The sequence below is a fragment of the Melanostigma gelatinosum genome, assembly GCF_949748355.1.
Source record: "Melanostigma gelatinosum genome assembly, chromosome: 8".
In the NCBI taxonomy this organism is placed as follows: Eukaryota; Metazoa; Chordata; class Actinopteri; order Perciformes; family Zoarcidae; genus Melanostigma; species Melanostigma gelatinosum.
Window position 1 is genome coordinate 3,681,019 of NC_136641.1, and position 15,851 is coordinate 3,696,869.

The window sequence follows — 15,851 nt, forward strand, 5'->3', positions numbered from 1 at the left end:
AGTATAGTATGTAATAAAAGGACATTGTAAAAAATGTCATAGTATATTATGTCACAATATAGTATTCTATGACAAAATGATAATAGTATATTTAATAGGAATAGTATGTAAAAATATATATTATGTCATAGAAATGTCTTAAAAGTCATACAAATATGTCTATCATCAAGTCATAAAATATGTTATAGTATGTCAGAAGTTGAGTATTCATTCTATAGAAATGTCATCGTTTGTATGATGTGTCATTAAAATAATGTATAGTATAGTATAGTATGCCATAAAAAAGGTAATATAATGTAGTAAATCATAAAAAATGTCATAGCTTAGTATGCCCTAAAGTGCCAGAGAAATATCATAGTAATGTAAGCCCAAGAAGATAATAGTATGCAAGGCATACTAAGACATAGTGCTGTATGTCATAGAAATGTCTGATCGGGTGTGGTAATATATTATTCTATAAAACGTCACAACAATGTGATAGCATGTTATGTCATAAAAATAAATAAAACATGTCATAGTATGTATGGTATATAATGCTATAAAACATACACGTCATAGGATAGTATGCCGTAAAAACATTACATACAAAAATGTATCAGAATGCATGAAACCGACTATCAACAATTCTTATTGTGCACACTGCAACATAGCAAAGACAAAATATTGCTTTATTTGCAAAACAAATGTTCAAGATTGTTATATACAGTAAGCACTCTAAATTGTCATGAATTATAGTATGTCATACCATAGTGTGCCATAAAATGATGTAATAAAGTCATTGTGTATTATGCTGTGAACTTTAAATTCTTCTGTTCTCTTCTCCCCAAGATGTTTTTGAACTCACCCCTTCTTGTTCTGTATGAAGACTGGAACGATCTTATTGAGATCAGACTGTTTGCATTTTATTCTATCGTAGGTTTTAGTTAAGAAGTGCTATATAAATGAAATTCATAATTGTTATTATTGCTGGAATAACCTTTGACGTCAGGAAACTCTTCGTCCCAGACTGAAGAATCATCTCTGCTGACTGCACCCTGGGCCATAAGATATGTAATAAAACAAATCGTTCTCCCTGTCTTATTCCTGCTAAATGCAGCACTTGATGCAATTTATTTTTTACAACTTTTATTGAATCAACACTGGATCACAGCAGGAGTAATTACAGAAATGAAAGGAACTGGTGTATGCAACAAGGATAACTTTGAGTCAAGAGTGCAGCTGAAAACCAGACTTTTACAAGAGTCTGCAGCGACACAACAGTTAGATGAACGTTCTCTTCCCCTTTCCTGTCTCTAAAAAAGTCAAATACACACACGGAGGAATCAACTACAAGTCCCAGAGAAGATTGCTGCAAGAAACAACCAATCCACAGTTAGGTGGCCACTTTATGCTTTTCTCGACATACTATTTTATTACTTTTTGACATACTATTCTATGACCTTTTTATGATTTCTTTTTTGACCAACCGTAGAGACTAATTTGTTTCCAACATACAACACTATGACTCATTTATATATTGTTCCATGCCCCTTTTTCTACACACTATATAAAAGTCACACTATGACTTTTTAAGAACTTTTTTGACATACTTTATTATGATTTTTAAGGTATTTTTCTTCTATATTAGGACTTTATTTAACCTATTACACCATGACTTTTTTAGACATATAGATTAACATGCTTAAAATGCTTAGGACTTCTGAACGCCTGCGGCAACATAAATACCAACCGGCCCAGTCGCTGTCTTTTCCCCTCTATTGTAGAAATCAACATTTACACACAACAGAAAACGTTTAGCCATTATTAAATAAGCATGACATAACAGGCAGGACTCTGATCTCAGTTGGATGATACATTCAACATCGTAGAGGAATAAGATAGCTGTAGTGGAAAAAGAAAATAAAAGCTAACAGATGGAAAGGATAGGTAATGAAATCGAATTACTTTAAAAAGAGTTCCTGATCATAATAATTTCCCTTGAATGGTTAAACAGAAGAGATCAAAGGGCCAAGATGAGACGATATAGATAGATTAGATTAGATTAGATTAGATTAATAGATAGATAGATAGATAGATAGATAGATAGATATGTACTTTATTCATCCCCAGGGGGAAATTTGTATGTTACAGCAGCCCAAAGATGGTGTCGGTGGTGGCAGAGCCCTTTGAAATGGAGGGCTCTGAGTCCATGCAACTCACCAGGGGGGACAGAGGGGGAGGAGGAGGTGTTTGGGAGGTGTGGTGTGTGGAGGAGACAGATGAGGGCTCTGAGCTAAATCTATTGTAGAGAGTTTAGCTCGTTGGCCTCTCCAGGGAGCCCCCTGGTTGTCTGCCTCCAACCTTGAAGCCGGTTATCTGCTTCATCCCCGTCCACACCTCCTTCACGTTGTTCTGCTGGAGTTTGGCCTCCAGCCTCCTCCTGTAGGTGTCCTTGCACTCTCTGATCATCAACTTCAGGTCGCGCTGGACTCTCCTGAGCTCGTCCCTGTCGCCAGACCTGAAAGCTGCCAGATTGGACCCATATCTGGGTTAAATGCTGTAGTCCAAATAAAATGACTTCAGTTTTAATGCCATTGAGTTACAGAAAGTTTGACTCGAGAATGTTTTCATTTCTTTTCCCTAATCTCAAAAGACAAGAGCAAAAACCAGATGAATTGGTTCTCTTTTCTTCTTTGCTGCCATGTTACCGGTCTCGTGACCCCTCAGGTTGATCTCTGGAGCTGTAGGCGGATGCAGACCGTCAGGATGAATTGAGTTGGGAACCAATGCAACAGACTACCAGCTATTTAGCATGTTGGACACACCAGCATGACACTGTCTCGTAAAATTCCCATCCAATAACACTGGTCTGCAGAAGACTGCTGTGGGAGGAGGGCTGTTGAAAACTGCGACCGTGATATGAGGGAAAAAACATGTCTCGAAATGTAATTGAAATTGCAGTTTAATGATATTGGAATGTCATTTTGTAGGAAAAAGCAATGTTTCCAGTGAGATACAATATTAGTTTCCTCTTTCGTTGTAAATTGGATTAATTTGCGCTATCATCACAAAGGTCAAAGGTCACATTTTGCCTGAGTACACTGTGTTGGCCTTTATAGTGGTTTAAATGATCAGATCCCCTTCCAGGTAGCAGGTGCTTGTGATTCTATACAGGCAGTATGACGCGGTTAAATAAAAAGTTTGGAATTTGATGTGGTACTTATTTCGCTTTCACGTTAATAAAGTAGTAAAGGAAAAACTAAGTTTGCTCGTGTAATGCATGCACAGAAAACACATTGTGATAAGTGTAACCACAAATATCAACAATACCTGATGTCATTGATCTTGTTTTGAACAATAAGATTAAACTGTAGGTGCGTGGAAACAAACAAGGAGGCGAGTATTCCCTTTGGCTGCACCATGTGGCCATTTATTTCCATCCATACAAAACAAACATCCATTCACTTCCTGCCACCCTTTAACCCCCCCTGTCACCAGGGTTACGCCCCTTTCCTTAAAGGGGCCCCGTGAATTCGGTCGTTCCCTACAAAACAATAATAAAAAGTTCAAAAACATTTATTGAATTTCAAATATAGTCTTTTATATTTATATATATATATATATATATATATATATATATATATATATATATATATATATATATATATATATATATATATATATATATATATATATATATATTAATATATATATTAATATATATATATTATATATATATATATTATATATATATTATATATATATATATATATATATATATTATATATATAATATATATATATATATTATATATATACATATATATATAAATAAATAACAGTACATTGCAAATACATTGCCAATAATTGTACTATTTGCAAATATATAAAATATACTAACATTGTACGTCTAACAATTTGCAAATTAAATCTTTAAACACACTTTCAAATAAATGTAATGTAGTGCATTTTCGAGAAATACAACAAAAATATACTTAACAGAGAGCAAAGAAATTCTGCTTGAAGTTTACATGGTACCTGTATTACTATAGAAAACAGAATGACCATGTTTCAAATTAAAACACAGAACACTGAACCATCAAAACAAATTGCACCGCTGCAGACTCTCGCTCACTAAATAGAAACTCAAACATGCTCCACATTTTGGTGAACTGCTCGTTGTTACACTTCCGTCTGATGACCGCTCGCACGTCCGAGGCACTCGTCTGCGGAAACTCTTGAAAACAGCATCTGTTAAGAGAAGAGACGAGAAATGATGTCACACAGCATATTCATACAACATTTTCTTCTATTTTGACTACACAGGAAATCCTGTTGAACCAATATTATTTTTTGAACAGTAAATCAGGATCAACATTGAGGAACTATATCAATATGATATGCCAATATTCCTACCAGTTCAGGTCGAACATATATTTCATCACGGGTGGTGTGTTTACCACGAACATGTGATCCTGCTGCTTTATAAATCACAGAAGCTTTAAATTGTCTACATACGACTCAAGACGATGACCTACCTGTTGAGGCCTGCACTTTGGCAACGTCCAGTTGTCTTTTAGGTGGTCCCACTTTCCCAGACTTCCCAGTCAGGGTGGACAGTGCAAGGACGTCCTTTGTGAACACCAGGGCAGTCAGCTCCTGGCAAAAAAGGGTCATGACCGATGAAGCCGCAGGAAGGCCCTCTTTGAAACCGTCACTGTGCTGCCAGCCAAGGCGTGCTGTATATGAGAGAATCAATGGAACACATTAATATACAGCTGGAAGATCTCTCCCTACCTATTAGGAATTAATAGACGTTATTCACATATGAATACAATGTGCTTCATTATTTAAAACAGTGCTAGTAGTCTGTACATCCCTCTATGGAGCGGTACCACCAGTGGTGTGGAGGTTCCCACTCTACTAATTCACATGACTGATGTGTGACACATGTAACCTAGTAAATCCCATCACTTCATTTCTGACACATTTTAACTTGAACAGCAGATGATGGTGGGGAAGACAAAAGGAACGTGGTGTCATTTTTCTATATCCCTTACACTGTGCAATCAACATTTACTTCACAATGACAAGTTAAAGCTAAACAGTTCAGCATTGTTTTAGTTTCTCAAAATCACAGACATGTTCTATTCAACAGGCGTGAACTGAGTCGTTTGTGCTGTCGCAATGACTTGTTATAACTATTAGTGATATTAGGATCTTAAAACATTTTCTGTAATACAAAACAGTACATGTGGCTGGTTACATTGACATTGCCCATCATCTTCCTCAGGTTGGATGCCCGGAGGATGGCAGCCCGGAGGATGGCCGCCCTTTAAGGGTTGAAAGCACTTGTCGCCTGTATAAAAGGATTACAGTTGTTGAAATATCCCTCAAAACATCAATAATTACAAAAAATGTCTAGAATATATATATAGGACCTATGGAGACCTTAAAAAATACACTGACTTCATTCTACATTCTCTTCATGGAATAATGAATTATCTTAGTTCTGCTTACATGACCCTACTACCTTTACTTATAGTTATTCTCATAAAGCACAAGCTGGTGATTACTTTCTCTCTACTGAAGCCTGCTTCTGGTGAACTCAGACTAGACTGACACAAAGTGAGCTGCTGTTGCTCTGTAATGACTCAGCGTCATTGAATTGACTGAACGGCAGCTTGCTGCGTAACGTTACGGTGTCACGCCGTTCAGTTTAAATTATGAGGGACGGTAACATTAACCCCTTGCTGTTTATTAAATGCATCTTCAACACCATTTACTAACGTGATTTCACATTTAGATTTGTCTAATTCTACCATACTGAAAAGACTTGAAAACACTTGCAACCAGTCAGGAATATACAGTTGGCAATCAGCATGGCCAGTCTACAACTCATTAAATAGCCCATTGACATTTGCATAGCTAAAGTAGCAAACACACAATTGATCGTCAGCTAAATGATTTTTACTATCAAACATTGTTTTAAAGTGTAAACACACCTATGGTTCTAAATTGCCTACTTACCGAATACTGAGACCTGTGGACAGACAGCAGTGCACGAACTGTATTGCATCAAACACTGCATCAATGCACCGATTAATCTAAGAGTTGATTATTGCTGTGTACATAGATAAATGAATATTAAACAGCATATAGTCAACTACTGATGCTAACGCACTCCCATCGGCCCAGATCAATTAATTAATGTATTCATTTCTTGCATACGGTCATTATATTGCCTTCACTTTTATTTTGAAATATTCTTGTTCCCGGTTGCCTGCTGTGCTCTGCGTCTCGTTTTGAAGGAAAAAACTAAAAAGGGATTTGCAAAAACGAAAAACGAGAATACCATGGTATTTCCGTATTTCCGACTGAACGGTAAAACGGATGACTAAAACGTACACGGACCTTGGGGGACTTTGGTTCTTGGTTTTTCTGTTTTTGAATTCAGAACGAAAAACGGAAATACAACCGCACATTTCCGTTTTCCCGTTGTTGGTTTGAAACGAAAAACGAGAATACCATGGTATTTCCGTATTTTGGTTTTTCCGAATTAACGGTAAAACAAATGACCAACACGTACACGGACCCGGCAGATACCGCACCTTCAACCTAGGTAAGTGAACAAAGACCAACTATCAAAATACGAAATGAAAGGACTAGAAGACAGTATGTTGAACTTTTTCTTTAGTTATTTATCTTACTAAATGGATTGTGGACGTGCTATGTGCTACGATGTTATATTTGAAAACAAAGGACTCAATCTATTTTAGTAGATAAGTAGCTAACGTTTACCAGCTAACTTTCCCTTAGCCATTGGCTTTGGGTAACTTCAAGTTGTCAAGCTCGTGTTAATGGAAATAGAGATTTTCTAGTTGTAGCTTTCAAAATAAAACTCAGACTAACGAATGTGGAGTGAAACAGTATGTCCTATAAACGTGAGCTTTATTTTGAAGGAAATATCCGGTGTTATTAATGCACTATCCGGGTGACTTGACGGAGAAAGGAACTTTAATAGCTAACTAGCTAGCTAACTAATGTTAGCAGGTTAAAGCATTTGTTTGCTATCGGTTAAAGGAAACTACGCGAACTTGAAAATTGCCAAATATAATTGAACCAGGGTTACGCCAAAGTACGTTAAGTTTTGAATTGCATTGCTCTCTATTTATAATGGTTTACTCTTAAGGTAGCTTTGTAAATGCACGTACAGCTACGTTGCAACCGAAACTAACAACTTTGGTAGCTAACGTTAGCTGCACATTGTTGACACTGGACAGATCAGTCTGTTTTAGTCAAGAGCAGAATAAAACTAAGGTTATGTGATGTTATGGAGGTTATGTCTTGTTTGTTTTTGATGCTGGATAACACGATGAGCTCTCGATTTAAGTCTGTAACGAAACAAATGTAACGTACGGCGACATTACACGTAGCTAACGTTAACACTTAATACATTTGATATTTTCATCAGTAAGTACGTACTTTCCAGTTCTACATTTTCGCCTAAGTGTTAGCTAAATCGTCAGTTATTTTGGTGTAGAACTAGACAGCCATTCTAATAAAAACCAGAAATTTTTACAGTGTACATTGCCTTCATTCCAAGAATGTTTTAGACCAATACAAACTGGTTGTGAGCTCCTTTGAGCCTTATTGTATCAGACAAACACATGCTAAAGCCAATGCTAACTATGGCTGAAGTATTTTGTAAGGAGAGTTCAACATTGCCCTGAAAATGTAAATGCCTCTTGAAGTGTAATTCATTTAATGATCTGTAATTTAGGCCAGCTGGCCAGTAACACCACCACATATTGCTCATCAAGTAAAAATGTGTTTCAACTTGTCATGTACTTATTCCACATGTCATGTCTGAATAAGCATGGTTAGATATGCATACTGCATAAAGAAACTGATTTTCAGCCGTCTTGGTCGGTCAAATAGCTGTAACTGATTTACAGCTGTGTTGGCGCCATATTTCATGTCAAATGAACTGCACAGGCTGCAGGTGTGAATGCACCTAGTGTGCAATCATTTCAGAATTTTCTTGTTATTTGACCATTGCAAAACTTAGTATACAAATTAGTGATAGTATACATTTATCTGAAGTATTTGGTTTTATGATTAAGTTGTTTAAATCTGCATTAAGTCTTTTTAGGGCTCAACTTGCCTCAAAACCCTCTCTGCCTCACAGAGGGACTCCACCATGTTTGCTTGCACAAATCAGATTTCTTCATAACTGCACAATGTCATCAACACGGCTCTGCTCAGACAGCAGAGCCAGCTGCTTTCCTTCCTCTTTTTCTGGGCCAGTCATCTCATTTCATAGCTGAGTTTTTTTTTTTAGAGCTCAACTCCTCGTCGTATAGTCTATCCTCGCTGCTTCGTTAAGCCTTCCATGATCCCAGCCCACCTCTTACTCCTCCGTGGTGCAGTGTTTGTCTTGTTTGCTATGTGGCACCATTCTGAGTGTGTTTCTAGCAGCGTGGACTGACGATGCATTGTGCCTCTACATCATCTGTGTGTCTTTCCAGGTAAAGCATGGCGATGACAGGCCCAAGCTCGTGCTCCTCCATGAGTAACCACACCAAGGAGCGGGTCACTATGGCCAAAGTGACCCTGGAGAACTTCTACAGTAACCTCATCGCCCAGCACGAGGAGCGAGAGATGAGGTAACGTTCACATGTCATTTTTCGTACAATGATCTTTTGCAAGTACTTTGCGATGCAGACAGATTTTTTGGTGCCACAATCGTGTAATTCCAGGCTAAACCATTCTGACCGTTTGATTCACAGTGAAACGCAAACATGATTCTTCTGCCAGTGGTTTACTCAAATCATTTGTTTGTATTTCATCTGAGCATGTGGTTTATGTCAGAATTTAGTTGAAGCAACACCACTTCCTGTTGTGACAAGTTTGATCAGAGTGTACTCCTCACTGTCCGGGTTGGTTTAGTATGCAGGCTGGGCGATTTTTTTTATTATTCATTCTTTTTTTTTTAAATACAGATTTTAATTGCCCGATTATCATAAAGATGGTAAACAAAGTCCATTGTTCATTATATGTGGGTTTGAGGGTCAGGAGAGCACAAACGATAACATTAAAGAGCGGCTAATCAGCAGAAATTCAAAGTCCAAAATCCCCCGGCTGGTAACAACGGCTTCTGTTATGAGTTTGTTGTCTCTAAGCTCAGATAAAGATGCGTTGGTTCACATTGGTGTAAGTTCACACTACGCTGTGGCTAGAAAACGATGTTAATGGTCAGATTGTCTCTTCAGGCAGCAGAAGCTGGAGAAGGTGATGGATCAGGAGGGCTTGGCAGATGAAGAGGTGAGTTACAGACGCACATGTGCCATGTTTTCCCAGCATGCTCTGCGGCGGTATGGGAGAATCCACTCAAAGTTGTTCTCGGCCCCTGTCTTAGTGTTGGGATGGTTTTTAGATCTCCTGGAACACTATGAAGGGTTTGTTGTTTATCTCCTTTGAGTGTACATTAAGCATTTCTCTATGCTGTATAACATTTCAGTTATTGTTTACAAATATCCAGATGTTAAGTAGCACATATGCATCCCACTTAATGCTGTGTTTAAAAAGTGACGTCTGTGCTCTTCAGAAACGTATCCGCCGTTCTCAGCATGCGAGGAAAGAGACCGAGTTCTTGCGTCTGAAGCGGACTCGACTGGGTCTGGAGGACTTCGAGTCCCTGAAGGTGATTGGCCGAGGAGCTTTTGGAGAGGTAAAAAAGCCTTTTGCATACATACACACCATCAAAAACTCGCGGGTCACAATGTCACAAAGAGGAGAACACACTACATCCACATATGAAAGTGTGGCTTACCCAGAACGCGCTCTCACAATAAGTAAGCAGTAGATCAGTGTGACTGTCGGTCTGTACGGAGTTAGTGTTCTATATCTGAGCACACCGACACCATTAGTACTCTGAGCTAATCAGTAACTATGAAGTGACAACAGCCTCACAGTTTCTACCCGATGGTTGAGATAAGTGAACATTGTTGTGTCTGCCTCCAGGTTCGTCTGGTGCAGAAGAAAGACACCGGCCACGTCTACGCCATGAAGATCCTCCGCAAAGCTGACATGCTGGAGAAGGAACAGGTGAGGCGGAGACATGCTCACACACAGGAGCCCTGCTGGCGCATCAGTTGGACATCTTTAAACCCGTGTGTGTGTGTGTGTGTGTGTGTGTGTGTGTGTGTGTTAGGTTGGTCATATCCGGGCAGAGCGGGACATTCTGGTAGAGGCCGACAGCCTGTGGGTGGTCAAAATGTTCTACAGCTTCCAGGATAAGATGAACCTCTACCTCATCATGGAGTTCCTGCCTGGAGGTATGACCCCCCCCCCCCCCCCCCCCCCCTTAACTCTACAACACAATACTGTGTGGCGAGCAGAACCTCTCGAGTGTGACTGTGGTCTGTGCTGTGTTGGTGCAGGAGACATGATGACCCTGCTGATGAAGAAGGACACTCTGACGGAGGAGGCCACTCAGTTCTACATCGCTGAGACGGTGCTGGCCATCGACTCCATCCACCAGCTGAGCTTCATTCACAGAGACATCAAACCAGACAACCTGCTGCTGGACTCCAGGGTGACTTTTGGGGCTACTTGATGAAAATGATTTTGAATTCTTGCGTCATGTCCCACATTATCCACACGGAGCTCCCGCTGTGCTCCCTGTTATGAATCCAAGGTTTGATGAATACCATGTGTGGTAAAACGTCCCCTGTGATTCCTCCTCCTCCCCTCTGCAGTCTGCATATCTGCTCTTACTGATGCACACTGTGCCCAGCTGGAGACCGAAGCTTCCAGCACTTCAACTCTGAACTTGAGTGTGTTTTGTGTGCTCCAGGGTCACGTGAAGCTGTCTGACTTTGGTCTGTGCACGGGGCTGAAGAGGGCTCACCGCACCGAGTTCTACAAGAACCTGAACCACAGCCTGCCCAGTGACCTCAGTAAGCAAAGTCAGGCAACCCTTTTCATTTCTTCCAACTCTTACCTTGCATTTGTCTGTTTGATGATGCCGATCTGTTATTTGTACGCATCCATACATTACTGGAGAGTCTATTGTCTGTAAGATGTCAGAGATGTAGGTGTTAATGCAGCAGTAGGGTCACAGCTCGCTTTTAATACTGAGCTTCTTTTCTCCATCAGCCTTCCAGAACATGAACTCCAAGAGGAAAGCAGAGACCTGGAAGAGGAACAGGAGGCAGCTGGTAGGTCTGAACAGATGAGATGAATGAATACAGCTCAGTTTAAAATCAGCTGGGTCGCAGGCTTTACTCTCACCAGAGGCCCAAACATTGTGTCCCGAAAGAAACTGAGCAATAACCCAGCTAACTATGAGGCGGTGTAACACCTGTCTGTAGCACAAGCATGGCATCACCTGACTGGAATCCAGCTTTACAGTATTCGACTGTATTTGATTCTTGTACAGCTCATCGTGTTTGGATAAGCTTTAACGTTTCTGACGGTCAGCGTCTTTTGTTCAAAGGGAAAACGTGTAGTTTGGTATTGTACCAAAGCTTATCATATAAATAGTATTATTGTAAATATCCAGCCCTGCAAAAGATTCACTTTATCAACACAACACACTAACGGTGGAAGTAGCTCTGTCTTTAAGAAGGGTTGGTGCTAATCTCAATCTAATGTCATGTCTGATTATTGAATGTGAATCATTTTGAATCTTTTAATAAATATAAATAATAAGTCAGTTGAGATCCAACACATTGTGTTGGATCAGCGTGCAGAACCAGTGCAGAACCTCTACTCTTACACTTTATGTCATCCATTCAAGCCCAGAATGCTTTGATGCAGAACCATCATGTAAAGTAAGAATGCATCTAGAAATGAAGTTGGGAGATCATGACCGCTGTTAATGACTCAGATAGTTTCTCTGTTTCTGGGTCCTGATCCAGTGAGCACCTTGCACTGGATGAGCGGGGCGCCATCTTTGACCTCAGGTTCCAGTTCTCCTGAAGCCAGGCACAGCTGTCTTTAAATTCAGATTCCAATGTCGCTGAATCCCGATTGGTGCACAGATTCACACAACATAACTTTTTCCCAACTTGAGTCCCGCCCACATCACTCCGGTGAAAAAGAGCACAGAGAGAAACTCAGTCCAGAGACGTCTGGTGTGAAATATCCAGAAAATGTTCATGTAAGAGCTCACTGCTCATCGTAAGAAGCCTTTTTAATTGTCTTTCTGTTGCCTCCTCCTCAGGCTTTCTCCACAGTGGGAACCCCCGACTACATCGCTCCAGAGGTCTTCATGCAGAACGGATACAACAAGCTCTGCGACTGGTGGAGCCTGGGTGTCATCATGTACGAGATGCTGATCGGTAAATGACTCGACGATGAGCACTATCCATCCTTTGTACCTCCGGGGGGTTTAGACCAGACCAGCCTAGGCCTGATGTGGTTTAAAGGATGGTTGGTGTCTCTGCTGTCCTCAGGTTACCCTCCGTTCTGCTCAGAGACGCCTCAGGAGACCTACAGGAAAGTGATGAACTGGCGAGAGACGCTGACCTTTCCCCCAGAAGTGCCTATATCGGAGAAGGCCAAAGACCTGATCCTCAGGCAGGAACACCTCTTTTCTCTCCTTCGTCACTTTCAACTTAACATTTCATTTGGAACATGCTAAAGTTCCCTAAGAGCAGCTACACCTAAGTGGTTTGTGTTGAGTGGATTATGAATGTGTGTGTTGTGAGCAGGTTCTGCTGTGAGGAGGAGCACAGGGTCGGGGCCGCAGGTGTGGAGGAGATCAAGTCCAACCCTTTCTTTGAGGGGGTGGACTACGACCATATCAGGTGAGGGCCGTCGCCTCATGTTCATGTCATTACACACTTCTAGACCTTCGTCTCCTTTGGCTTTGTGCCTCAGACATTCTAAACCCGTCGTACTGGATCGTCTGTGTTGTCTCTGCGAGTACGTCGAGTGTATTTAAAAATACAAGTGATGACAGATCAGACTGCTTGTACCGGCAGCTTCATCCATAAAACCAGTCTATACAAGAGAGACGTATGTTACCACAACAACAGACCCGGCTAGGTTCCAGTCAGTCCGTCTCATGTTGTGAAATGAGATCTCACCTTTCCTCCCCTTCACTGACCCGCCCACAGAGAGAGACCCGCTGCCATTCCCATCGAGATCAAAAGCATCGACGACACCTCAAACTTCGACGAATTCCCCGATTCCGATATCATCACTCCAACAGGTACGCTGCTCTGCGACACGGTTTCTGCCTCTGATGTGTGACGTACTTTAAAACAATACATAACAAACTCTCCTCTTCCTCCAGCCGCCCCGGTGTCCAACCAGACCGAGGTGGACCTGAAGAACAAGGACTGGGTCTTCATCAACTACACCTACAAACGTTTCGAAGGCCTGACCGCTCGAGGAGCTATACCGTCCTACATGAAGTCAGGCAAGAGATGAGCGCCTCCTCGCAGGCTTCGAACCATCACCGCCAAACCCCCGCTGTCCTCAGAGCCTCGGCCGAGAGGAGAACTCTGTGGTCTCTGAGGATCCTCCTTCATACAGGGCTCGGTGAATAATAAAAGGGGCTCAGTTTCAACTGCTGCCTTCATTTCTGCAGGTCTTCACTTTCCTCTGATGCTTCCGAAGGGTACCTTTCTACTTCCTGCTCACACATGAAGACCGGACTGGGATTGAAGTGGTTGGGATTCTCTCTCCACTTGCCTTTTTCATCCACCAGTGGATGCAGTGGCACGTCTTTACATCCCGATACCAGCACCATCACATTCCCTCTCCATAAGCCAGCACCGCTCTGTCGGACCTGGACCTCCACTCGCCCTCTGTCATGTGGACTCGTCACCTCAAACATGGTCACTTGAAGTGAATCAGGGATTCTGTCCAAATGTTTCTCACTATGAGTCTTCTCTGAAGTGCTGCTGGCTTCTGACCGTAACCAAAGACTGTGAGCTGAGTGGTGTTTCTGCTTGATCTGTCACTGCTTGTAACTTAGAATTGTATTTTTTTAGGTCCATAACCTCCTTTAAGAAGAGAACGTATGAGTGATGCATTTTGTGGAGCAAACACAAGAGTCTCGTTACGTGTTTCACAATGACCCCCTGAAGTTGTGCACCTTATGTGACGCTTGATCCAGCTCCATCCAGCTCGTTCCTCACTGTGTTTGGGATGGGCTGGTTTGTATTGGGCTGGTTTGTATTGGACTGGATGTGTCCAGTCACCATTTTACAGTTTTAGTGAACACGATGCAAACTCAGATTATTTTTTTAGTGTCCCCGTGGAGGAGAAGTCTGGATCATCATGAGAACTGATGCAGCTCTCGTGGTGTTGAGCAGCTGTTCAGAGAGAGTGGTGAATGGGTCCGGTACCGCTGAACCCAGGCGGCCACAGTGTGGACACATTCAGTGGACTACTTTTTAAACCGAGGGCTCAACATCTTCCAGTGAACACAATATCCAACATGCTGTCATTTAAAATGAATGTACATGAAGTCTTACGGAGAAAAGGTTTTTTTCCTTTTCTTTTTTGCCACAATAATTCCAAAATGCTGTTTGTGTGAATGTCTTCTGGATCATAAGAGGTTTTATTTTTCTCTTTTTTAATGTGTCTGAGCACATGACACAGAGTTATGGAAGTCCATTTCCCCAGAAACAAATACAAAAGAAGTAAATTTCAACCACAATTATGAGCAGAGATAAAATTGACTCATAATTTTTACTTTAATAATGTTGACATTTTAGATTTAGTCAAACCTCTGTCTTATTTGGTTTTTCTGTTTGTATGGAAGTCAATCTGAGAATATTGGATTTCATCATAATCATGACTCGGTGAATAACTTTGACTTCAATTGAAGTCAAACTGTTTGTATGATGTCACATTATTGACATCTTGTCTAATGTAACATACATTTGGAGTTGGCTGATGTCAAAGCTTTCTCTTTGCTCGTCAAAATGATGAGACAACCCATATTTTGAGATTGTCCCGTTCAGAATCTGATATACTATCAGACAGTTTGGACTTGAAGAGATCACTTTAAAACCTTGTGTTTTGTTAGTAACTAAAGATGTGACTTTATCATTGCATCGTGTTGTCCATCTGCCAGCCTTCAGTGATGCAGAGCGTAGTGTAGATGAAGCTCAGCACAGTGTAACGTGTTAGAGAAGCTCCTGTTCTACGGCAGGTCACTGTTTTAGCTGTTGGAGCGCTGCGTGGGTTATTCTTGTTTTTTTACCAAACTGCAGATGGGTCAGCTTAAAGCAGTAGAGCACATGGAATGACTTGTTTTATTGATGATGCCTCTCGGTGCGTGTGAGTGACGGTGTGTGTGAGGATGCTCGGTAAAGAAACAATGCATTGTGGGTTGCTTGGAGATGCGTCTGTTGTTTTCTACGGTGGTGCTCTGACGTGTCATCGCATGTGAGACGAGTCACGGGGGCGGGCTTTGTTCTGGGAAGGTGGGTGTACATTATTTAAACCACTGTTCTCTTTGTAGCGCGTGGCTGTTCTATTGTTTTCTGCTATTTGACAATGAATTACTCTGCACTTACTGTGTCGCGTCATCCTTCTCAACATCTGGATGAACAGCTGCGTGTAGCAGGTGGCGGTGAGTTGCTGCTGGGTCACAGTGAGGACTTGAAGTCTCAAGTTTTGACCGCCTGTTAAATTCCGTTGACATGAAACAGAAGGTGCCAGGTATATACATATTTAATAAGTGCACGTCTCACTATTACATCATCTTTAAAGGACCTTTTAATGTTCATAGACCTGAACTAAAGAATTAGCTTTACTGTTGTGAGTTGACTCTCATATTTGCTCAGAAATACATTTAATCATAACGAAGCCTCTCAACAGCAGCCTTTTACATGTGAAGAG

At 41.1% G+C, this 15,851-nt stretch overlaps 1 protein-coding gene across 2 annotated transcripts; it reads left to right on the forward strand.

The window, feature by feature from the left end:
- The first annotated feature begins 6,317 nt into the window (after positions 1-6,317).
- On the forward strand, positions 6,318-15,502 carry LOC306781018 (serine/threonine-protein kinase 38). Of its 2 annotated transcripts, none has more exons than XM_079273637.1 (14): positions 6,318-6,600; positions 8,510-8,647; positions 9,254-9,305; positions 9,589-9,711; positions 10,005-10,088; positions 10,195-10,318; positions 10,424-10,578; positions 10,840-10,951; positions 11,142-11,203; positions 12,211-12,328; positions 12,443-12,566; positions 12,701-12,796; positions 13,109-13,203; positions 13,288-15,502. In XM_079273637.1, the coding sequence occupies exons 2-14, from the start codon at positions 8,517-8,519 to the stop codon at positions 13,422-13,424; spliced, it is 1,413 nt and encodes a 470-aa protein (XP_079129763.1). In that variant the 5' UTR covers positions 6,318-6,600; positions 8,510-8,516; the 3' UTR covers positions 13,425-15,502. The 2 variants fall into 2 exon arrangements, with proteins under 2 accessions (XP_079129763.1, XP_079129764.1); XM_079273638.1 differs by having other exon boundaries at positions 10,840-10,942.
- The last annotated feature ends 349 nt before the right edge of the window (positions 15,503-15,851 follow it).